We start from the raw sequence: 25,170 nt of genomic DNA on the forward strand, positions 1-25,170 counted from the left end.
TATTAAGTAATATAAAACAACACAACGCAAGGCTAAATAACGAGTCATGGACATTCTAATTAACTAATAGTCTGGTAGGCACTATTGCAAAAGGCATTCCAACCCTTATAGTAAGATATAGGTAATTTGTTTTATAGGTAGTTTGTGTTTGGCAACATAGCATAACACAGCATATTGTAAGAAAATAACATAGCATATGTTCATTCAAATTAGAAGATATTATAAAACTGCAGTTAAAACAAGCTCTTTTGATAATTAAGCTTACTTAAATATGCTGTTTGAGATTTTACCTGAATGAATTATTGCCAAAAAAAACACACTGAAATTGGCTTTCCTTATCCCATTATTTCCCACCATCAGTAAATATGCTAGAAGACGGACATGCTATATTTTTTTGCTTTTCTGGAAAGTCTCCTATAGAATCAGGAATACTTAATCCTACAGTATTTTTATCATACCTTTCTAAGACTCCTGGAGAAGTTATAACTGTATATAGGAAAGTTGCTTCTGCAGAATTAGCAGAGATGCACACCATATATATATATAAAGTTAGACCAATGACCTTGAAATCATATCTTATCTTTAATACACATTCACAGTTCCTACTATATTAATAAACATTTTAGCTGAAGATAAAGAATTCATTAATAAGATTAAGAAGATAAGGAAATCCTTAATGATATAATGAAACTCTCACAGGCAAATTTTAGGACCAATGTGCTATATGTGGGTAGTCCTTGCCACATAATCTCCCCCCTCAAAATTCGATCCTGTTTCTGTTGTTGCTTGGCTTTTTGTTTTGGTTTCTATAAAAGTCAAACCACATACTACTGCATCATACATCATATATCCCAAAATAGGTTTAGCACATTGATATTACATTTGGTTTACCCCATCAACACAAATCCCCTGTAATTTGCCCTGATGGTCAGCAAATTTTTTTCTTTTGGGATGGTGTAATAGAAAAAACCAATTTTTTAAGCCAAGGACTGTTAGTTTCCTATACCTGCTATTCATGTACCACTGTGGATTTCACCCATTATGTCAAAAAGAGGAGGAAAGAAAATTTGTTAGACATCACAGGGACAGAGCATTGCCCTTCAGGTCAGTCCTTCAGCTGACACTGTCAGCTCCAGCACTAAGGGAACAGTCAGATTTCCATACTGATTGAGGGTGACCTTACAGGTGGCTTAGTTTACCAGTTGGTGCCATCTCACTGCCATTAATTCAACCCTTGAGTGCCCAAGGTAGAGAAAATGACAGTGATTTAAAGGGAGGGTGACAAAGACAAGGAAAACCTAAGCAAGTGCCACAGGTGACAATAGCAGTCCAGCCAGGTTAATTAACAGAACAACAAATGCTAATGACCATTCTAACAAAAATAATCCTTGCAAATTAAAACAAACACCGATATGCACAGCTGTGTAAACAGTTTAAATTCATATTTGTGTTGCTGCAACTCTTTTCTGTCTGAAGTATAACTCCTTTTCTGTAGCTGGATCATTATTAACATTATGTTTTAAGATCCTTTTTCTCACCTTCCAAAAGTAAAGTATGTCCTTCCAGCCTCCCGTGACCATAAGGAGAAGCTCTTGGCTTCAGTTGGCATCCCAAGCCACAGTGACTTAAAGGAACTGAGAAAATGCAGAAAATAATCATTGTGGTCATAGCATTTTGCTCATGCAGAAAGGCCAGACAGAGCTTTTTATTCAACTCTTATAACATTGGCCAAACTTTCAGTTTTGGATTTACTGAAACATGCCAGCAGTTGTCAGAGAGCTGTAATGCGTGGTGATTGACAGATCATCCTTCAGCACCTAAATACAGGATAGTCTTGGCAAGTGCAACATACTATACTGCAAGCCCATAACACTGGGCCTCAAGAGCCATTGTGGACAAGATCTTAAGATTAGAAGAAAAATCCACTCTTCTTTCTTCCTCTTCCCATGAGATATTTAAACTAATTTAAGTCCTGATTAAAAAAGAAGAAACATCAGTGTTTAGCAATAGAGATTACTAGATAATTTAATTTAATGTAATTTAATTTAACTTAATTAGTATTTTTCCAGTGAAAACCAAATAGATTTCTAGTACTGATGACAATTATGTGAATTGTAGTAGTAGTAGTGAAAATGGCTATTGAAATAGTAAAATCTCATTAAAGAAATAAGGATTTGCCATTGCCATTTACCAAATTTACTGTTAAATGAATGCCCAGAATAGCGTGTGCAATTTTTTCCAAATGACGGCAGATGTGTTTTCTTAATAAGTTCGCTTAGCTCCTATCAAGCTGTTAAAGTGCAGACTGTTTATCTGAGGAGGATGACAGCAGCCCCTGTAGTGCACTCTGGCTCAAAACCCATTAGGCAACAAATTCAGAGCTTTTTCTCTGGGAAACTCATGTGGGGCCCTTGTGCTCTTTCCCTTGTCAGAAGAAGCATTTTCATTCTCACCACCTTCTGAAATGTTAGCTCTAATTTGTCTCCATGCTGCTTGTTTCTCTGCACTAGCCTTCTTGGCATTGGTTATGACCAGCCTGGTCTAATCCCTAGAAGCCCATAAGCAACTATCTGGCCCTCCTGTACACTTATACATTTTTAGCATCATGCACATGTTCTGTTTCACTGTTGAAGTGGCATACAAGGAAAAATTGAGAAAAGAGGGCAGAAGACTCGAGGCAGCCAGGCAGGGTACAGGCATACTTGCTTTTCTTTCATTAATTTGCTGGGGCAGGGGGCTGCTGTTACTGGGCTGTATAAGAAATGTCTCTGTGAACACTCAAGAGGGCTTGGCTGGGCTTGCAACTTGCAGGCATCTGTGCTACTTGAAAAATGACAGATGCTTTTTTCTAGTGCCAAAAGCTGCTTCCTGAAGTGCAAGGAAGCACTCTGCAGACCATGGGTCTGCTAAGTAAAATTCTTCCCTTTTTATATTGACAGGGCCTCAGAAATATCAGAACTCCACCGAATAGATACAGAGATATCCACTGGTTGGTATTTTAGGGCAGGAGTTGTGATAATGCATAAATTCACAGAACTGAAGGCTAGAAAGGACTGTTTGTTGGTTTCATCTTACCTCTCAACATAGCCTGTTACTTTCACCTTTTTGAGCCCAGTGATTAGTGACTGGCTGAAGTGTATCTTCCTAGAAGGCATCCAAGAGATAGAAAAAAAATCCAGATAAATTAAATTAAACCATATTCTTGTAGATGTCTGTCCATGTTTTTTCCTTCAATCTCTTTCTCACATCAGAAGCCTTCCCTGGATCAAGTGGTTTCACAGCTACTGTGAAAGTCAAGATAACCCATATGAGTGAGGGCTTGAAAGGTCAGACCTTTTCCTGAGTGCACATGTGACAAGGAGCAATGGCTACATGCCAGTGCGATTAATCTGTGTTTGCATTCCCGTGTTCGCAGGTTCAGAAAAGTGTTAGGGTTTAGAGGTAGGGAACCACAGTTACGAAGAAGAGGCAGAATTTGAATTTGCTGTGAAGAATGGCTGGAACCTGTTGATATCTACAGCTTGATTGCTACCTCGTCTTCTCCAAAATACCCTTCAGGAACCATTTGGGCATCCAGACAGGAATGGAATGGAAGTTGCTGTGTAGAGCCAGGGGGGGTCTCTTCTTTCTGCACTGATACCTGTTTCTCTGTTTTCCAGAAAAAGGTAGCAGACCAGCCCAATCGGATTCCCTCCATATGGTTAGCCATGTACAGTGCTTTTGGACGACCAATTCTTCTCAGCAGCACGTTCCGTTACTTGGCTGACTTGCTGGGTTTTGCTGGGCCATTATGCATTTCTGGCATTGTCCAGGGCTTCCAGAATACAACCAATAATACAAATACGACAGAAAAGGTAACCTGACAACATGGATTGAAAGACTTTGTTGGTAGTAGTTCTAGTTTTATATCAGATATTTAATACATCTGGCTGCATGCTTTTTTGTGTCCGTGATCACCATTGTGTTATTTCTTTGTTTCAAGGAAACCGAGTGTTGGTTTTTTTTGTTAGAGACAGTTTAGTGGAAGTCTTTGGTGTAAATGCAACACAGTTAGTGCAGGCTTCCCCCAGTTGTCCAGCTCTCTGCTTCTTGGTGGAGTCATCCCTGCAGTTCTGGGGAGAAGAAACCGCTTTTCTACTCCTCTTCAACTGTGCCTGCTGGTTTCAGGCAGGACACCTGCTGGTGGTGCCTCAGTGATGCATCCAGCAGGGATGGATCTGCGAATTTTGCTCTAATTTCTGTCCATCTGTAGTTCATTGACAAGTTTGAGCTCTCTGAATTCTGTTTTCCACTGGGAAGTAGTAGTCAATCCCAGTTTGTGACTGATTACACTGGCTGTTGCTGTGATTAAATGCATTGGTGCATGTGGGAAGGTGAAAAACATTGGCGTTCTTGATACTAGAGATGCACAAAAGATGCTCGTTCAGACCTCATTTCAAGTTTCACTGAGACTGAACTCTCAGACACCATCACTAAGCACTGAGCAAGCCTCTGATACAGAATATTTTCTATCATAAGAAAAAAGCATTTTCTTATGTAACTAGTGAAAAGACACAGGTGAAATTACTTTACTAGCTGATAGCAGAGAAGAAGTGATGAAGAAATTTTCCTACTTCTTTTTTCTGATATGGAATCATCCCCATACACTTTAGGCAGTGAGTGTCTTGTATTTGAATGAGCAGACGGGTATGTAATGGAATAACATTTTCCTCTCCAGATAACACATTTGACTGTCATCACTATCCAAACATCATCTCCTTGGCTGCTTGCTCCTAACATTAATTTTCTTGACTGATGTTCTGAATTTGGCTTTAGCCTCTCATTCAGCCATTGCGTTGAAGAATGAGACTTTAATTGTGTAGCTTATCAAATAAATCTCTTTATCAGCCTTGAACCTCCACATGTTGGATTTGAGCCACAGTATTAAAAGGCAACATGTGTATTTTGTCTCCATTTTTTTCATGTTGAACAAAAGGTATATTTTAGGTTGAAAATTGTAATTTCTAGATCGTAAATTTAGGAATCTATACATTTTCCACTTCCTTTATCCTTTGTACTCTTCAGTGTAGTGGTTTTAGTTGTGGGGTTTTTTAAAATTTTAATTAACACTGGCTAAAGGGAAGATTAAAATCATTGGAGAACTTGAAAAAACTCCGAGTCTGGCTTGTTGGCAGTCACTGTTTCTCTTGGATACATTTCAGAATACATTTTCTTTTTAATTTATGAATTTTGAGAAACTCTCTCTTGGTTGTTCTTGCTGTTATGTGTTTCTCCTTTAAATTGTCTCTATTCTCAATTAATGTGAATTCATTGAATTTTATGCTTGTTCCCCCTTAATTCCTGAGAACCCTATGTACATTGTTAAAGGTCTCTACAAATGTTATTTTATTATTGATATCCTAACTATGCGAACATGGGGAAGTCAGATGCACCGGAACGTTGAGAAAAGAGTTTTCAAATATATTTATCTAATCAATGATGCACTTAAGCAATCCTCGTTTCAAAGAGTATTGGGCTGGTTGAGTGACTGAGTCCGATTATTTCAATGGGATTTAGTTGTCTTAGAGAAACTGGACCTGTTAGGTGCTTAAAGACACTTCTTGGGTGTCAGCTGCCTATGGCAGAGGGAGGAGTGTGTGGTGTGGAGAGGCTGTGCCACTGCAGGGAGATGTGCCTGGGTGGCTCCGAGCACCTCTCTCCTCCTGCCTTTCATCTCAGAATCAGTAGAACAGGTGGTTTGGTTTGGTTTGTTTATTCTCCCCTGAGAATTCCAGTACATCCTGCTTCCAGCTGGCTCGGAAATACCAAAGGAACAGCCTTCCTTGTAGTATTTTGGTACATTTGTTTCTTTTTTCTGCCTGAAACAAGAGCAGCACAGTGAACATAAAAACTAGAAAATGAGAAAAAAAAATGAAGTGATTTAAATAAGATTATTTTTTTTTCCCCATTGAGACGTCTAAACTTCATTTTGTGGGGAACACTGGCAAGTATATTCTTATTTTATTCAGAATTCACAGGTATCATAGACTATATTTCAGGAAGGAATTGTTTCCATAATATGAAAATTCAACATAAGTAACTAGTACCACCTAATGAAAAATGTTTTCTTGCGACTTCTTTGTGGTGCAGGTGGAAAGAGATTTTTTTTCTACTGAGTAGCATTTCTGTCCTACAAATCATCAGAATTTGGTGGAGCAAGTAAAGATAAGGCAGACATGGTGATCTCATTGTCCCTTTCCAATTAAAACCAATTCATTATAGAACTGCTAAAAGTTAAGATCCTGTCTTTGGAACAGGAGCAGAGTATTTAATTTGTGTGCAAGTGATTTTGATACATTGGACAGTGAGAAATCTGTTTCCTATAACTTTCCCATAACACCATCAATATTTTTTATTCTAGTGAAATGACTGTATTTACTTGTTTCCAGCGTCTCAAGAGGTACAACCCCTCATATGCCACTTTCACTGTTTTTTTTTTTTCCTTTCTTTTCAGGTAAAGGATCCATCAAATTCCTATCTTTCCTCAGAGGAATTTCTCAGGAATGTTTATGTTTTGGCAGTTCTTCTCTTCCTGGCCCTTATCTTGCAGAGGACGTTCCTGCAGGCATCCTACTATGTAACTACAGAAACTGGCATCAACCTACGAGGTGCTTTGCTGGTGAGCAAAGATGTTCTCATGATCTACCAAGAAATTCACTAATAATAGCTCCAGCTTTGTACTTTCGTTTGTCTTGTTTTTTATCTGAAGACTCAGTTAACAGTTGTTTGAGAGAAGATATGCACTGTGTTTTTGTATAGAAAACTGGAAAAAGTAGTATCACTGACATAACCAAACCAATGGCAGCAATTGCTTTTGCTAAAAACTAAACCAATCATACTAACATGTAGAAGTTGAACACTCACTCTGTATGTATAACAACATATCTTTGCAGATGGTGTTAGGTATATGAAGATAACCATTGTCGTTTTGGCTCTGCATCTGCTTTGTTCATTCACTGATGAGGTTGCTTCTGCTGACTGTGAACAGAGTCATCTGCAGAGTATCTTTGGCCGAGCTATGTTTTACAGTAGTATTGTCCGTGTATCTTTTGCACAGAGCCGTGTGGGATAGGACAGGAGTGATTCATTTCCAAAACCTTGTCTCTAAAACCAGCATCCATTAACTGTTTGTGAAAGCTGTGTTTATGGACTGGAGCCAGCAGCTCCAGCTCCGCACGTGGGTGGGCTGCAGCAGGGATCTTCACAGACCAACCTCCACAGACACCCGCAGCACCCTGTGCAAAACAGAAGCTGGAACTGATGTCTTGCCAGGTGTAACTACCCACAGAAATACCATCTCAGTGTGGAAGCTCCTTTTTTTTTCTTTTTGTGCACACTGTTTCAAACATTTTCTGCCTTCTACCAGGACAGATGGTACAGACTCGGTGAAGAAAGACTACCTGAGTATTTTCTTGTGATTTTGTGACTCCCTTTTGACAAAATGTGGACTCTTAGGCTAATATGAAGCTGATGTAATTTAACCTGGTTCTGTAGGCATTTCTGATTAATTTTACAGGATCTACCTTGCTCATGGAAAACACAGCGCAAAGAACACAAATTATTTTAAAATCTTCCTTGAAGCTGCTATGTTTGATATTCAGTCGGAACTGAGTTCACAATATTTATCTTTAAAATTCTGGTAGATAGAAGCCCTGATTAATTTTAAACCCTGTTAAGCTCCTGCAAATTTTATGGAAATAGATGACCGGGTAAAAGAGAGACATCCAAAGCAACACATACCAACCCCGATCAAAACTTCATAGCGTGAGTTTAACGATCTTATCAGAAACAAGGAGCTCTTTGATAGACAGTGTCAGAGAAAAACAGACTCACCAAATGTTTATTAAAAAATGAGCTTTGCCCAGCCTCCTCAATTTTGATGTTTTGTTGTCGTTTTGTTCTATTTTAGGTCTGCATTAGGTGACAAACCTTTTAAGAGGAAATGGAGTTTTTTAAAATCAGTTCCCTCTCTTGTGCTTTCTCTCTCTCTGTTTCCCTCTCCCTGTCTCATGTGAGAGACCGGGAGAGGGGCTGTCTTAGGTAAAGACTGATACAGCAGCTTGAAATGTCCTGTAGCTACTGTTGTGTTATAATTATAATCATTTTCATATCTTCCATTTTATTCCTTTCCTACAGGCAATGATATATAATAAGATCCTGAGGCTTTCTACATCCAACTTGTCCATGGGAGAGATGACGCTGGGACAAATCAATAACTTGGTTGCTATAGAAACAAATCAATTAATGTGGTTCTTGTTCCTGTGCCCCAATCTGTGGGCAATGCCTGTTCAGGTAGAGCATCAAAGTAAGGGCCTGATTTCAGAGATCCTCCAACCTGGTTGAAAAGAGATATGTCTGTGACACTACTACGAAATCCAGAGAGGAGCCTGAATTTCACACTTATTTGTCAGGAAGACTAACAAGCAGAAACGTGGCTCATCATCTCCTCTGAGGGCAAATAACTAGAGAGGCTTTTTTTGAGCAGGATTTCAATGTCGTGGATGTTGTCTGTGACTTTGATCTGCCATCCTTACCCTGCTCATATTTCTCCCACTACTAACACAAGTCATTGCTTTCATTTGTGCCACATGGCAGCAGCACAGGCACCTGACCAGCACCAAGTATTGCATTTACAGTGTCCACTTGTAACTGTGTTTTTTGGCAGGAGCAAAAACCAATTGAATCCTGCTCAAGTGACTGACAGCAGCACCAACAGTGCGCTGCGTGAAATGCTCAGAGGAGCTTTCATCTAAATAAGCTTAGATACTGTAAGCATCTAGTTCTTACCAAGGCGGGGAAAGATCTGTAGGAAAATCTGTAGGAAGGACAGATAAAAATTATTAACCTGAAAGAATTCTTCAAAAGTGCTAAGTGACTTAATGTCCTAAGCCATACTGATTTTCCATGAAGTGTAGACTGCTGTAGCATGTTCAAAATTTTAGCTTGGGGTGGGATTAACATGGTTCTTACCTATAGGTGATCCTGCCAGCATTAAACAAATTTAAAAGGGGATAGAAGCCACTCTTATACTAGATTTGTTTTGCTGAAATTCCTGGACCTCTATCAGATTATAATAGTCAGCAATATTACTACTACTAATAGAAAAAATAATACAGGTTTTGTGTGTCTATTTTGGGGTTGGGTAGGATTTATGGAGAAAAAGACAAAAAGTTTGCATGGTAACTGAAGTCGGTAATAATACAGAGGGTTTCATTTTTAGTCACTGTTTTATATTCAGGTTTATTTGGAAGAATTGCTGATAATACTTTGAATGTTATTAAATTAACAGGTGGTCTGATTCCCGTTGCTAGTGCATTATTGTATGTAGCCTAATTCACCACTTGTTTGTCTCTTTAATAAAATCTCTGTGTCAGCCACTGTAGAAATGTAATGACCTTCCTCACCACTACTGTAAAAAGATGGTTTGAGGAAGCTTCTGTTGATTTTACCTTCAGGCAATCAGGACTTGAGATCCAAGGGATGTTCCAAAACCCATCAGTTGTTAAGACTGCCCCCTCCACGAGCAGTAGCAAATACTGAATTTCTGTCTTTCCAGTGTGAAACAATGCAGCTATAGCCTGCTGAAGATTGCTGTGATTCTTAGAAAATGTACTGTGTATCCGCCAATTATGGCCTGCTATCAAGAACAAAAATTCATTGCAGGATCAGGTCCCCACTAAGGGCTTCAGTTTACCCCAAGCAGTAATTGCTACCTGTAACTTGTATTATTCTACTAAGAAAATGGCATGTAGGTACGCTAATTTGCATTACAGAAGGCTGAAAAGCTAAATAATGCTTTGAAATTGTTGAACTCCAGATTCTAATTTCTGGTACTGTATAATAAGAAGGCAGATTTAAAGGCAAAATTGACTCATTGAAGAGATAGCAAAAATACAATGTAGGAATCTAGTTCTGTAATGCCCTGTTACTGCGGACATCTCTGTATCATAATGTACAGCTTTTTATAAAAACACTTATATTGTAGAGCTTGTATTAACACAGGAACCAGAATTGCGGTAGTCGCATCAGACCCATTCCCAGGTAAACCTGTGTGGGAAGTGTTCCCAAACTCTATGCACGGCTAAGGTAGCATCTTGGTATTGTCCTATGGAACTACATGGCATTGATGCACACACAGGCTCAGGTTTGTGCTGCTCTCAGCACATCGGCATCATGCTTCAGTGCCTGGCTTAGTTGTGCCTCAGTCTGCAGCTGACAGAGGAGCACTGCGGCAGAATGCGTGACAGTCCTAAGACCTTTGAATACTTCCAGAGTGATGTAAGGAGCTCTGGTGTAAATAAGACTTGAGGCCAGTGATGCTGTAAAATGCCTTGGGGCAAATACCATAATTTAGTGCTTCTTTAGCTCTTTGGAAACCTTCATCTAGAATTAGGGCTACCAGGCAGTAATGCAAACTATGCAGTTAATGTCAAAAATAAAGGCTTCTTGGGTTCATTTCTCACACTTAGGGTACAGGCTCAGTTGATTCAGACGAACCATTTAACTGTTTATTAGAAAAACGGTTTTTTTTTTGCTATCATTCTGGCACATTAAAATCTACTTTTTTTCCTATGTTGCCTTTTTCTTCATAGATAATAATGGGTGTGATCCTCCTCTATAATTTACTCGGAGTGAGTGCCTTGGTTGGTGCTGCTGTCATTGTACTGTTAGCTCCGATACAGTACTTCATAGCTACGAAGTTGGCTGAGGCTCAGAAGAGCACTCTTGTAAGTAAATTATTTCAGTGACATTTGTGATCCAGAAATGAGAACAGGGAACCAGGGGTTCTGGCTTCTGTTCTTCTTGTTAGTAAACATTCATTGTGGAAGTTTGGGCAAACTACCCCTTAATTCTATTGTCCCTCCCTTTCTGTTTTTCTGTGGTTCAGAATCCCTTACTTCCTAACATTTGTCAGACAAGAATTTGAAATTAGTATGTGGTCCTTGACCTGCCTTCTCTGCAGAGAGTATTTTTCACCCAGCTAGTACAGTTTCATCTTAGCTCCATGAAAGGGTGTTATTTCCAAATTCAGATGTTGTATTTCATGGGATGTTAGCAAACAGTACAAATGACTGGTAAATTAGAGGAGCACAGTATTAAAGAATGTGTATAAGCCCCCCTCAAAATGGCTAGAAACTGTCACTCCAAGCTTTGATGTTCTCTAACCATCATCTGGCACTGCTGAATCAAAATATATTGTACATTCTTCAGTGCTATAAGCTTATATTGCTGACTAATTTAGTACACCAATTAGAAATGTTTTCTGATACTTTGTCTAATTTTTAACTTTATTCTCATGGTCTTTGAACTTTTTAAATCAACCTTTGAAGTTTGAGCCATCAAATATTTAAAGATCCTTGTTATCTTAATATTCAGTGAGCAAGGTATACGTACATGGATCTAATGCTCAGCACACTTCATTCCTGTTGAGTTGTGCCAATTTATACTGACAAAGGATTTATCTTTGCATAATTTCAGAAATAGTCTGAAATTTTCTTTTTTTCTCTTTTCTGAGTTCCTCTGACTCATAATATCTTTCGTATTATGATTTTAACAAAATTTAGGATTACTGTTTTCTGGTGAGAGGCAATTACCTAAATATATCAATAAACATCTCACTTATTTTCATGACTAGTCTGTATGAATCACAGAAGGAATCTTCTATCAGCAATTACATCCATGTAGTCTTCTGTCTATTGTTACAGACATCACTGACCTATTAATCCAAAGGATTTGGATGTTTCAGTTTATTTTTCTTTTCAGAACAGGGTCATTTAATTTCACCCTATGATTGTAAGCATGTTAGTATCTCCAGAGAACATGGAATTTTATATTGTTACTCAGTGTGACAACTAAGAGCCTTTGAAAAATCACAAACAAACAAAATTATGAATTTCCAATAGCTTTTACAACAGAAGGAAAGGGAAAAGAGCATTCTCATTAAAACTACAAACCATTATCAATTTCTTACCCTTGTTTTCTTTTGAAATGAAGGACTATTCTACTGAGAGATTAAAGAAAACCAATGAGATACTAAAAGGCATTAAGTTATTAAAGCTCTATGCCTGGGAGCACATATTTTGTACTAGTGTGGAAGAAACGAGAATGAAGGAACTCACTAGTCTCAAAACCTTTGCTCTTCATACATCTCTTTCAAGTAAGTAACTGTTTTTAGTGCTCAGAAATGGATCTTGTTCTTCATGTCAGCATTCCTCCTAACTTCAACTAAAGTGAGATGCAGCTGTGCCTGTGACACTTTTGTGTGCGTGTGTGGAATGTGATTAACATAAAATGACATGACAAATATATAACACAGAAACTTGAAAATATAGAGCATGTCTTTTTGATTTTTTTCTGTAGCAAGTTTTCTGTCACCTTCATTATGACATCACGATTATGAGTTGCTTTACAGTTAGAAGGCTCTAGATAATATTAGCAGCGCAGATTGTAGCAACAGACAAATTAGTGTCTGAAATAAATTGTATTTTCTGTAATGCAGAAGAGCTAGGAGGGTAATGTTTTAGTTGTGTTGCATAATAATTGTGCACATGAAACTTTTTATCCTAGTTCACTAAAATATACAGATGAGATAATTCCTTGGCTTATTTGTTTATATGTTTAAGATCTTGCTCTGTCATGGAAGGAAATTTGTTCCTGTCGAGCATTTTTCCTTTGGGAGTTTTAATTACTTGAACTGTAAATAACTGTATTCTTCTAGTGCCATACAACTAATTGTAAAACTGTTTTTTCTTATTTCATATACTCTGATGCCCGTTTTATTTCCCTTTCAGTTTTTATGAATGCAGCCATACCAATAGCAGCTGTTCTTGCAGTAAGATATGTTTTTTTTTTGCTTTTCCTTATAAAAAAGGAGAGAAAAATAGGGCAGCGGGGGGGAAGGCGGAAGAAAGGACACCATTGTTATTGTATGACATATTCCTCATAAAACCAGCAGATGAGTTAATGTGTCCCTGCTAACTGCAGTATAGCATGACACTGGAAGTGCCCATTCCCAGAGGTGGTATTTCACCAGATGTGGTTTGGATTGGTAAAAACAAACAAAAAATTTTTGCTAGAAGAAATGGGTTGGACTAGATTATCTCCAGAGGTCCCTTCCAACCCCAACCATTCTCTGATCCTGTGATAAAGAGGAAAATCACTGCAGCTTGAAAGAAGACCCATTTTGAGAAGCTCTCATTTTGAAAGGGTTTTGGTGGCTTTGCTTTTGTATTGTCTAGCAGAAAAAATCATTGCTCTTTCAAAGTGCAATATAAGACACAATTTCAGTATTCAAGAAAGTGCAGTTTAAGGAGAAATAAATTTTGCTTGTCTTCTGGCTAGGTTTAAACCTCAGCCTAATGCACTAGAGGAACTACGACATGCCAGTCAGTAAAGAGTCTTCATAGACCAGATTCTGAGGGCATTACTCAGAGTATGCTCACAGTATGTACCTGAGTTGGGTAAATATGACCATAGTTCTGCGTCTATGGAAAAGAAAATATTTATTAGATTCTTATTGATTTTTTCTCAGTTGCGTGCTTCGTCTAAACCCTGAAGTATATTACAAAACTTTACAAAACTGAATCCCTTGATTTTACAACAAAAGAGTTTTTCATTCTTAAATGTGTAAATCTCTTTAAATCACTGGCAAGTTTTAAAAATGTTTTTCATTTTAATAGAAGGTTACTGGGTTTCCCAATAAATTGAGGTATACAGTTATTGGCCTTAGTTAGGCAAATATTTTGCTTGCTGTCCTTGTCCATCTTCGCCTGACATGCTCTTTTCCTAATGTGACAGACCTTTGTGACTTATGCGTATACCAATGTCAAGCCACTGCAGCCTGCCCAGGCCTTTGCATCACTGTCCTTGTTTCACATCCTGGTCACACCACTGTTCCTGCTCTCCACTGTGGTTCGTTTTGCAGTCAAGGCTATCATAAGGTAAGTGGCCTTCTAGTTTCTCTAATTCTTGAACACCTACATTCTGCAACACAACAGGGAACGTGCCATAGGAAAAGTTTGTTTCTACCTGCTCACGTGGGAGAGGAGTAAGAGGTGGGACTCAGATGTTCAGAAATGTGAGAAAAATCAGGGTAATCCTTTCTTTTTACTGCATGATACAGGGACAAAGAAACTTTCCACTCATTTTATAATTTCACCAAGCTTGGCAGTCCAGATTCAGAGCTGGACTGTCCTTCCTTGAGTAATGCTCCTCTTCTCACGGTGTGGCCACCCACCCTCATTCTCACCCAGTACTTTTCTGGGCTTTTGTCCACACAGAGGTAAATGAGAGACTGACCTGAAGCTGCCTAGCAAGACTGGCCCTGCTGATGCAAGGAAAAGCAACTGGCTTAACTCTACCACAAAGGGTGCATTGTGCTTTAAGTGAGAGTTTGGTATTGTCCTGCCTCTCATTGACTAGCACTAGCATGGACTCTCTTAGGAAAGAGAGTGAATGGAGGAACATTGGACACTGAAGGAATAGTTTCTCAAGGGATACTGAGCCTGAAAAGACTTCTCTTGCAGAGGAAATGCTGTTGCCCTGAATGACGCTAAAGACACAGGAGAGGAACCATGGCAAGACAGACATTTGGTAGTTTTAGTTTTTGAGGGTTAGGTATCTGCATAACAGGACAGCAAGGAAGTGGGCACGAAGTGAAAAAGATTAAAAAAAAAAAAAAAAGGAAAATTAAAAGGAAAATTATCTCATAAAATGTGTTGCTTCATCAGGAACTTATATGTTCCAGGCATTTCTTTCTGCAAATAGCCTGACAAAACAAATTCCTTTGTGCTAGGCTATGGAGCACTTAATCTCAAGGGTGCTCATTGGTAGTAAGTCAAATTCCAGACTTTTGGCTGTTGCTTCACTGGTCTGTATGGAAAGACTCATGGTCACAGAGCAGTTACGTACACATCCACACTGCCAAGCTGTCCCAAGAGGCACAAACTGACACCTGGCTGGCAGTAAAGTGTTAGATGCCAAGCACTAGCAGGATATGAAGACCAAACTAACTTACCACCCAGAAATATAGTTCTTTCTTGCCAAGACTAAGGCACATTGGCAAGGTATTGCATTGCTGCTGCCACTGCCTCTTTTTGGTGGGTAAGAATAATAACAAAGAGCAGTCAAGGGGACTTGAGAAACCACACTGATTGAAAAAAAATAATAATTAAATACGGTTTGTTTTTATCAAAGCAGCAGCAGGGCCAGATGATTTTCCCTAGGTTGAAAATTATTTCTGACTAGTGGAAAATCTCAAGTCTCCTTTATAAAGCATCCCAGCCTCTACATCTCTGCACTATGTTTAGCATAGGCCTAATATCAAAATGGTATCTACGTTTTGCTTAGCACTACTGGCCATCCTTCAGGACAGTATTTAAAGACGATATTTGCCAAAACAAACTCTACCCTTTGGCAAACTTATTTCCTAACATCTTTCTCCCATGAACATCATGTCCCCCAAGTAAAGAATTAAGAATGTGTTCTTGGCCACTCTGTGGCTCTGTCATCAATCAAATACATGTATATGAGGATACACTAATTTGTGTTATGATTAAGTGCTTATACTTTGGTTAGAATCTCCATTTTAATGTAAAGAGTAGTTCTAGTACCATGAAAGCTTTTGAGGGTACCTGTCCTCATTCAAATCCAAAGTAATGGTTGATGTCTGCTTAGGCAGATGATCAGAATGAGACATCTTATCTTCTACAAGAAGGTAAATTCCCACTTGATGCACTTGTGTAAGCTTGACATTCTGGTATGGGCATTAAACATGTACGTTTTCCTTTCAAAAGGGGAGATAGGAGAAAGTACACTTCTAGGAGGAAATAATGAAAATAACAGTGCTTTCTTGCTAACCAGTATCTCTGTAGCTTGAACATTTATTGATAATTTCATACAAAATGGTCACATAGGCCTTGAAACAGGACTGCGTTCTCATTTGCAGATTAATATTCAAATCACTGATCTGAAGTCATATGTTCTTGTTTTCTTGGTCTCTGGCTCTATGCACCTTGATTTTATTTTTTGAAAAGATAGCTTCACCATGCCCTGTGGCTGCTTTTGTTCATTCCTTCCCCAGAACAATTAAGATGACAGCACTCTGAAAACAAGTGAGGCAGAAAGCAGATCAGATCCTTCTGTGACAAAGAATGGATTGAACCCATGCACTGTATTTCTGAGGGGACAGTTTTAAGAAGCAAGCAAAGAGAGCTCTTGCTGTATTTCTCCAAGGCTGGCCATGGCTGTGCTGATTTGTGCAGTAGTCAGGCTTGTTTGCATGCAGTGTATGCAAAAGCTGGGTTCAGCAGGCACCATTGTCGTTTTCAGAGAGTGTAGGTGGGTGAATGACAAATTTATGCATACTGTCTGTACACAGGCAAGAGAAATGCACGGAAGAGATAAGCCTGCCTGGATGGAAACCATTCCCACAGAGTTCTAGTGGCACGTGCATTACTAGCTCTCCTCTTCATTCCCAGTTACCAATACAATATTTAATTATTTTAATCTGTCCTTCTTCCGTGTAAACATTTTTTCACTTGCCATCAGGGTGGTAGACCATCCAATAGGAAGCCAAAAGTATCCCATGAACTTCTTTTGGAACAGTTCTGATACATCCTGCTGGCTGGGCTGCACCAAAATGAAAATGTACTCATGGAAACCTGGGTTTATTTAACTCACTGTCCTGTTTCCTTTCAAGTGTACAGAAGCTGAATGAGTTTCTCCTGAGCGATGAGATTGGAGATGACAGCTGGAGAGGTGGGGACAGCTCTGTAGCTTATGAATCCTGTAAGAAGCACACAGGACTTGTAAGTTCTGTTTTATGACACTGAATTTCAAAGCAGAGAGGCCATATAGCCCTGTACAATACCAATGGACTACCTGATAGGGCCTGGGAGTTTTGGCTTCTAGCCTGACTCCAGCATTGACCAGTTTTGCCTCTTCCATGTGGGGATCTCTGTGTTTCTACAACATGAAGGATACAGAAACACATTTAAGGATTGCTGAAGTGCCAGTAGGAATAAAAATCCCATAACACACCAGCACATTCACGTAGGGCTCAAATTCAGCCGCCTTAGTTTCTATGGATTACTGAGGTGCATTTCCTGTGGTTACAGGGTTTGTGCTGCACTTCGCCGGTACAGCCCTTTGTATGTTGTGCATCTCTAGGTAGGACTGATTCCTGCTTTAGGAAATTCTGAATTGGAGGTAGGAAAAAAACCACCAAACTTTGTGAAATAGGAATTCATTCCAAAATTCGGTTTCAGAGTGCTAAACATATAGTGAATTTGAATGAAATTTGAGGGGAGAAAACCCCAAGGATTGGAGTCTGTGATCTTAAACCAAAATGTTTCTATTATTCGATGATTCTATGATTTGGGAAAAGATATTTTTTCATTTTGTCATTTTGCTAAGGCTAGATTTTTCCACTGTTTCAAACTAATTTTATTATCTGAAATGTGACTGAAAACTTAAAGATGGCAAGAGAAAGAAAGGATTAGCACAAAATAAGTTTTATTTTGAGCTGAATTGAATTAGTTTGTGAACCTCCAACAACATTTTCCTTGTTTTTCTGGCTTAACAGGAAACAAAAATGAAATTGGAACAGCAATTTATTTTACTTCTCTTGCCTACCTTTTGCCCAGCCCTACAGAGAGAAACAAAGTCTAGATGACGGGGAGAGGGAAAAACAAAAGTAATATCTGTAAAGGTTAAATCATTCACGGTAGACAGCCCAGTTCTGAGGAATCACTAAGATTACACAGATTCAGCTGAATACCGTGGCACTTACGAAAAGCACAGGTAGCTCTGAATGAGCTAGCTCCACAGTCACTGTAATGCATCAGTGAGGTACTCTGCACAAGCTAATTCGATATGCTTCTTGCTCCTGCAGCCATTCTACTTCCAAGAACCAAACTGGTAACTCCATGTCATTACGCTTTTGACACAGCTTTGCCTGGAGCTACCTCGGGTAGGGCACACTTACCTCGTGTTTTGAGGAGGATGTTAGAGCAGAAATTTGGGATTTTTATGCATGGAAAACAAAATCAGAAAGATATTTCCTGTGCTTCAGTTAAGGGTCTTTAAAACTTTACAATACATGCATCTCAGTAGTACGTCTTTATTATCACACAGACCGAAAAGCACTGGTTTCTTCTTGTGACCTAGAATGGTGGGAGGAAAGGGAATGGATTGTCTGTTTTATAAGGGAACCAAATGGTGTCCTCTGTTGAGAATTCCAACTTTTCTCCTTTCTTCATCTCACCGTGTAGCACACCAAGGCCATCAACAGGCGGCAGCCCTTGAGGTATCAGCTTGAAAGCTATGAACAGCCGACAAGGAAGCAAACACGTCCTGTGGAGATAGATGATACCGCAATCAAGGTGGTTTGAAAATATCATCTCATTCTTTACGTGGAGCAGGTCTGCCTGCAACACTTCTAGATAGTGCCTAATTGCTGCTGTTCTTCCCAAGGCGAATTGTCCAATGCAAGAACAAGCCATTAAGTAAATTAGCACTTTAGCTAAAAACGAAGTGAGAATTGGCTTCAGACCAGGTCTTTCTAGTGATTTCCTGTCTTCTCAGGAAGACCATGGTTTAGCTACATTGTCCAACATAAACATGAGTCTAAAGTAGCAAAACCTAGATAATCCGATGTCCAGAAATACAGATATTTTTAGACTTCCCTTTCATTAAATTTCTTTCACTCTTAGAACCAAAACTAAAACTGTTGAGTGTTGGGTGGGGGTTTTTTGGCATTTATTATGACATATCATTTATTATGACATTCTTTTAAATCAAGTTGGCCAACTTTTCCCCACGTCTGTGCCCTGTGCAAATAATGTCTTATGGCCCTGTCAACTCCAAAGGAAGTAGGCACAAAAAGGCTGGGGTCCACTGGGGAACATTTTTCTTATGTCCACCATAAACCTTGTGAATATTTAATTTGTACTTTGGGAATCACAGTATTGAGAAGGATTCATTCCTTGATAAGATATGCTGCTTAGATTATCACTTGTGACGTCTTGTGATCGTTGTTCTTAGTCTTTAATCTTATACATGATGGAGTGAAAGTATTTGGTTAACAGAGTTCAGCTCAAGATCATCCCATTATTGCATTTCATACAGTATGTATATTTGTGTGTATAACTTTCCTTATTCACAAACTTTTCTGTGTTTGGCAGTCTTTACTAGCCTAACTTGCTTTTTTTCATATATAAGTATACCTCACCACATTTATTAATCGTGATTTATTTTAGTAATATACTTTAAGTCCGAAGTAGACATTATGTTTTTTCCCCCCATGTGTTTATAGATCTGACATGTAATTTTTTTGTAGGTGACCAATGGATACTTTTCATGGGGAAGTGGTTTAGCTACATTGTCCAACATAAACATCAGAATTCCAACAGGTAGGATAAATGCACACCTTAAACATGAAATATGTGATACCAAATTGCTGCTAATTCAGTTTCTTGATGTGGTGAAAAGCACAAAACCACACATTTAGATTTCTATAAGAAAAAATGAAGGTGAATTTCTGAATTTCTTTTAATTAATGTCTCTTTGTCCAGCTGATCTCCTGTAACTTCTTACATCCTCAATGCCTTTTGTCTAGGAGTTTCACAGATTTACAAAACTTTGACTTGTTTTGGAAGACTTACATAGCAAGTGCAAAAAGTAGCAACTTCTTCTGATTATTATTATTGTAAAATTCCTACCAGTGTTGGTATTTCATGTTACTAAATAATCTTACATTTTATTTCTGTATCCTATCAAGTGCTTAGTTTTAAAATATCTTATTACTTTGGGTGGACATATCTTAGATATCACGGTTATTAAGTAATTCCAAAGAACTATACATAATCCCCAAGTCTATATAATTTGTTTCACTGTAGCATTAGGTGTCCTGTACATGGATGAACACTTCTTTGTGCTAGTCCAATGCATCTTACAGCACCAACAAAAACTCTTTGCTCCAAGGAGTTTACAATCTAAGGCCATAGGTGTGCAAGGTGGGTAAGCCAGTCTGAGAGTTTACCTCCTTTAGAAGGAATGAGACCATTCGCTCGCCAGCTGGTGAGAAGCTTACCTGGCAAATATGCTCACTACCACAGTTAGTGAGTTCAATTAGCTTATGGGAAGATCTGAGAAGCAACATTGCCACTACAGAGTAGGACTGATATAGGAAAGTGGAAGGGCGAGGGGGAAGAAGGAGTGCAGAAAAGACTGATGGATTTTCTTTCAGTTGTAGTCACTTATTAGGTTGGCCCAAATTTTCATGGAACCCCGGACTGAATAATCACTCCCCACTTTATAACATAAATTACTTTCATAAAGTAACATACTCCCACACAACGTATGATAATATATGTCAAAGCAACGATCTCATTCCTTTGGAGACTGGTGTGTACCTGGACTGTCCATTAATATATATTTCTATAGGTGAATACAAGCAATGCCACCGATATACCTGGTGGATGCTAACTAATTTAACCAACCACTACAAGTGCTCTAGAATTGGATCCAATTGGGCTTTGTGGACTTAAATGCAATTGTTTCTTTGTTTTTCTTTTTTGAAAATGTGCTCATTATTATCATAGGTCAGATGACAATGATTGTGGGTCAAGTTGGCTGTGGCAAGTCATCACTTCTCCTTGCCATATTGGGAGAGATGCAGACGCTGGAGGGGAAAGTTCACTGGAGCAAGTATGTTTCATATAGCTATTAATTGCTGCATTCATTTAAGAAGGAGGTAGTTGGGATTTGCTGCGAGAAATGTAGACTTTATGTCTCTGAACTGCATGTTAAATGATTATCATCATCCACATCCTCTCTGGAAGGCATCACCTGGAAACTTATGCAGGATTTTTATGGATTTTTGTTCATGTTTTGTTCATGGTTCAGAGCAGAGTGTCTCGGGAAGGGAAAGAGACTAATCTGGTGATTAATATCTAATATATTGGCCCTAGCAAATGACCTGAACAGAAAGCACATACTATTCCTGTTATGCAATAGTCCTCTCTGGAGGGAGTCAGCTCTGGATTTATGGTACTCACTGTAATTGAGGTCAGCATCGTTATGCTGCTACTGTACACACCTGTGAAAGCATGACACGCTTGAGCAGTCCAGTGATATGTGTGGGATACCTGCATACAGAAAAGGCTTTCTCACCCAGTGATGCTGCTGCTAGCAGGGAAAAAAAAAAAGTGATAGGGTAACACGTGAGCTTTTCTCTTTCCCTGGTATCTGCCCAAGCCTCATCTATGGAAGTCCATGTTCCTCTTCATAGTTACATCTTCAGAAAGCAGCCTGAGGACACCAAGTAAGTAAAGAGTCAAGGCTCTGAAGAAGCTGTTGCTGAAGAGGAAACTGCCTGTGGGGTCAGGCCTTGGGATCCACACAAGTTCAGACCCAGTGAGTGCAAGGCCAGGTGGGGCAGCGACCACTCTTCCAGCCCAGGCATGGCAGAGGCTGTAGAAGGGATGTGCTGTAACCCCAAGACTTGTTCTTTGATTTTAAACATCAGTTCTGTTTCCTTAAAACTACCAAGCCAAACTCCTCTTTATTAGTTTTTCGAGAAAAAAAGGGTGAATTTTGTGACAGAGACCAATAATTTTTTGCCCCATCCCTTGACTAGTAACCTCCTTTGTCGTCTTTTTCTTACAGCAATGGTACAAGCTGGATATTTTTGCTTTTCCTGTGTTAGTATGTATGGCATTTTCTGTTCTCTAGCCATATTTCACTGTCTGCTATTCTAAACGTATGATCTCACTGGAGTAGCAGGTACAGTCGGAGCCAAGGCAAGACTTAACATTAGTTTCATTTTATGCGAGTTTTAGCTTCGAAGGAAGAAGAATATGTGACCTACCGCAGTTAATTTCTTTGAGACATAGAATAAAGATTCTGACATCATAATCAGGCATTTTTTTTCTGAGTAGTTTAAGAAAATACAAGGACTGAGTAGAGTATATCTTGAAATCATTCTCGCAATTGTTTTCAAAGACATATTTGAGAAAGCCTCGAAATTGTCTTAAAGAAAGAAATAGGATCTTAGGAAGAATAGAGTAAATGAAAAATCTTAGAAAGATACTGAAGGAAGTTTATGAAAGACTATTTAGGTTTCAAATTGTTCAAGAGAAATTAAGGTCATATTGTCAGTTGATTAGGAGTCTGTAAATAACCAGCTAACTCAGACTTTAGCATGCATCTCAGGCCTTACTGAGTGACTTTTTTTCATTGCAAACTATAATTTGGTACTGTGATGTAACTGATGCAAATACAGTTATATTTTGCTGATAATTTCAGACTGCCTGGCAGACAGATGAATACAGAAGGATACTTCAGGTATTGAATTAAGTGGATCCTGTACTTTACAAAAGCATAATAAAGGTCCTATTTACTCTCTTAAATCCTTTTCCATGTGATTCCACATGCATGACTAACACAGCTACTGATACAGGGATGGAATACAGACTAGACAAATTCCTCAGCAAATTTGGATATAGCAACACAGTAATAGTGATGGTGGATAAGATTTCAGCCCCAGTTATACTAGGCTAATCCTGCAGCGCATCTTTGTGGAAGTTCATCACAGGGCTTGAACACCCTGTTGGTGTGTGCACATTTTCTACATATCGGCCTGTTTTCTGTGGAAAAGGGTTGTTGTGTACTAAGTGAAAATCACGGGAAACACAAGAACTATGAAAAGAATCCTCCTATATGACCTGTTCTGCCCTCAAGCTATGGAAAGCTTCAAGAAAAAGAAGAATTGCAAGTACAATTATTTATCAAAAGGTTGCAACCGCAGTAGTGTTATCCACAGATGGATAAACAGTCATCCAGATAAATGTCAGTAGCCAAAGTCAGCACACCTACTAGTATTGCTGTGCTGTCAAGGCTGATTACAGGGACAGGAATAAATTCCTCCAAACTGCTGGCTAGAATTTGTGTGAATGCTCAGTCCTTGTCTTGCCTCAAAATTCTTGCCTATATTAGCAGAGGAAATTGCTCATTCTGCTGGTACAGTGATATGGTAGAGATTTTGTATCCTTTTATTCTTCTCCCTTTTCCTTTTGTAGGCTGAGGGAATCTGGGCCTGGGTAGAGATGTATTTTAAAACATCCAGAGTTAGCACAAAAGTTGTCCAAACTTCAACAAGGTCTCTTTGACTTCTCCTTGAAACCTTGATTTAGATTCAGTTCTGTAGTGTTTCAGCTTATATATTCAAAAACTTATAAAAATAGCTAATCAATGTAATTAGTTTGGTCTTTCCTACTATTTCATACTTGAATTTACCATGCTCCATTTGGGGGAATATGTATAGTACAGACTAAAAATCAGTATAAATAGCCACATTTCAATAAATTAATAAATTAGAGCAAAGATTACTAAATGCAGCAGATAAATAAAATGCTCTTTTTAGAATTCTCAGGAGCTTCAGTTTCAGTCCACTCTCATACCCTGCAATCACATCAATCTTTCAGATTCAGTAAGGTGATAAAATACAAGACCAAATACTTCATCCCCTTATTTGTGAAGGCCCCAGCTTAGCAAAGGCCTCGTGTGTTTATTCATGAGATGACTGATGGGCATGGGTTCTCACAGAAATCTCACTCATAATTAGGGAGAATTAAAGTGTATTTGTCAAGCCAAGCATGGAATCAAATTTCTAGTCAAGGAAGAAGAGTTTAAAAAACTGAGAACCTAGAATTAGTCCTTTCTCTTTCAGATAATCCACTTGATTGTGATAGCAAGCATATTAAATCTGGTATGGAATTGAAAGTGGTCTTGCAAGGCTTGTGCCCAGTTTTCATTAAATTGCACTTCAGAGGGCATTCCCAAACATATACATGAAAGCATTATCCTTTTCTCTGCCATTGCAATGCTCTGCTGATAAAAGTTTGGTGTTTTTGATAGAGGAAATCTAGGTTTTCTTCCTTTTTGTTTGTCTTGAGCTAATTTCCAACCTCTTTTTAATCTCTCATTAGACTCTATCTTTTGCTTTCTTGTAACTTTTTTCCATTATAGAGAAGACTGGAAGCTTCTGCTGAATAAAGGATCCGCTCTGCTGAAGCAATGTCTGTTTGGGGCCTCAATTTATGGCTCTCTGACCCTTCTGAGATAACCAACGTGGCTTATTCACCTCAGATGTAATATCTTCTCTGGTGATTGGCACACAAAGGAAACACACTGATTGTGTACTTTAGGAGGCATGAATTACCAGCACAGAAAGTAACATTTCTCAGTTCTGGCATTTTGGGAAGATGCTTAATATGTGAGTCTGGAATTATGAGGGCTCTGCTATTAGAGTTTTTATGCCCTTTGCCAGACTTGGATCCTCTGCTTATGAGTGCAGCTGCAATTACTGGTATCCCAGCAGGCAAGCAGACATGTCTGTCTCAGCAGTAAAATGTTTAATCTGGAGGATTTGTAGGCTAGGGAGGGGAAGATTTGTTTGTTTGTTGTTGGGTTGTGTTTGTTTGTTTGTCAGGTCAGGCAAATACCACATTAATATCAGTTTTCTAGTCCCTTCTGATGCCTGTTTTCATTTACCTGGCATAAACTTACTGTTTCAGGTTTTGCACTTTGCAGTGATGTGTTGTCATGCCTGGACACAAGCACCATCACCGGTCCAGAACTGCTTTGGCTGCCATTCCATACCCTCAACAGTGTTAATAAGTCAATTAATAAACAGAGGGAGCTGCAAAATAATTCATGCCATTGCCGCCATTGCATGCTATTCAAAACGTATTTCATGGACGTGATGCTCAAGGCATGGAGGTTGACAAGGAAAGCCTAGGTGTCATAGTGCCATGCATGGCTTGATGCAGCCTTACTGCTAGTAACAGGTTCAAAATCTGTTCTGTTTCAAAAGTGTATCTGCAAAGCTTATCTTCGCTCCAGGGGAAATTTGATGTTAGTTACCAACTTTTGCAGGTCATTGGCGTAACATGTGGTAAAGCTAACTTACTACTTGTCAGCCTTTTATATGCCTAGGCAATAATGACAATTTCCTTTTGAATATGTTTTATAATACACTTTAAATTTTTAATACATTTTCTAACATTTAATACATTTTTCTAACTTGCCTGTTTAGCCACCATGTGCTGTAGATATGACACCATTTAT

The 25,170-nt window shown here is 38.8% G+C and overlaps 1 protein-coding gene across 16 annotated transcripts in view; it reads left to right on the top strand.

The window, feature by feature from the left end:
* Positions 1-25,170, top strand: part of ABCC9 (ATP binding cassette subfamily C member 9) — a 77,344-nt gene that overhangs the window by 19,011 nt on the left and 33,163 nt on the right. For 10 of the 16 annotated variants that reach the window (XM_065032043.1, XM_065032014.1, XM_065031989.1 and 7 more), the window contains 11 exons: positions 3,660-3,854; positions 6,494-6,658; positions 8,176-8,331; positions 10,632-10,766; positions 12,034-12,196; positions 12,831-12,871; positions 13,837-13,979; positions 16,739-16,847; positions 18,312-18,422; positions 19,379-19,451; positions 20,643-20,748. In XM_065032043.1, coding sequence (XP_064888115.1) covers positions 3,660-3,854; positions 6,494-6,658; positions 8,176-8,331; positions 10,632-10,766; positions 12,034-12,196; positions 12,831-12,871; positions 13,837-13,979; positions 16,739-16,847; positions 18,312-18,422; positions 19,379-19,451; positions 20,643-20,748 — 1,397 coding nt within the window. Of the gene's footprint in view, positions 1-3,659; positions 3,855-6,493; positions 6,659-8,175; positions 8,332-10,631; positions 10,767-12,033; positions 12,197-12,830; positions 12,872-13,836; positions 13,980-16,738; positions 16,848-18,311; positions 18,423-19,378; positions 19,452-20,642; positions 20,749-22,347; positions 22,387-25,170 lie in introns of all 16 variants that reach the window. The other 6 variants (XM_065031944.1, XM_065031953.1, XM_065031937.1 and 3 more) reach the window with 1 other exon arrangement.

The sequence above is a fragment of the Columba livia genome, chromosome 1, assembly GCF_036013475.1.
Source record: "Columba livia isolate bColLiv1 breed racing homer chromosome 1, bColLiv1.pat.W.v2, whole genome shotgun sequence".
Taxonomy (NCBI): domain Eukaryota; kingdom Metazoa; phylum Chordata; class Aves; order Columbiformes; family Columbidae; genus Columba; species Columba livia.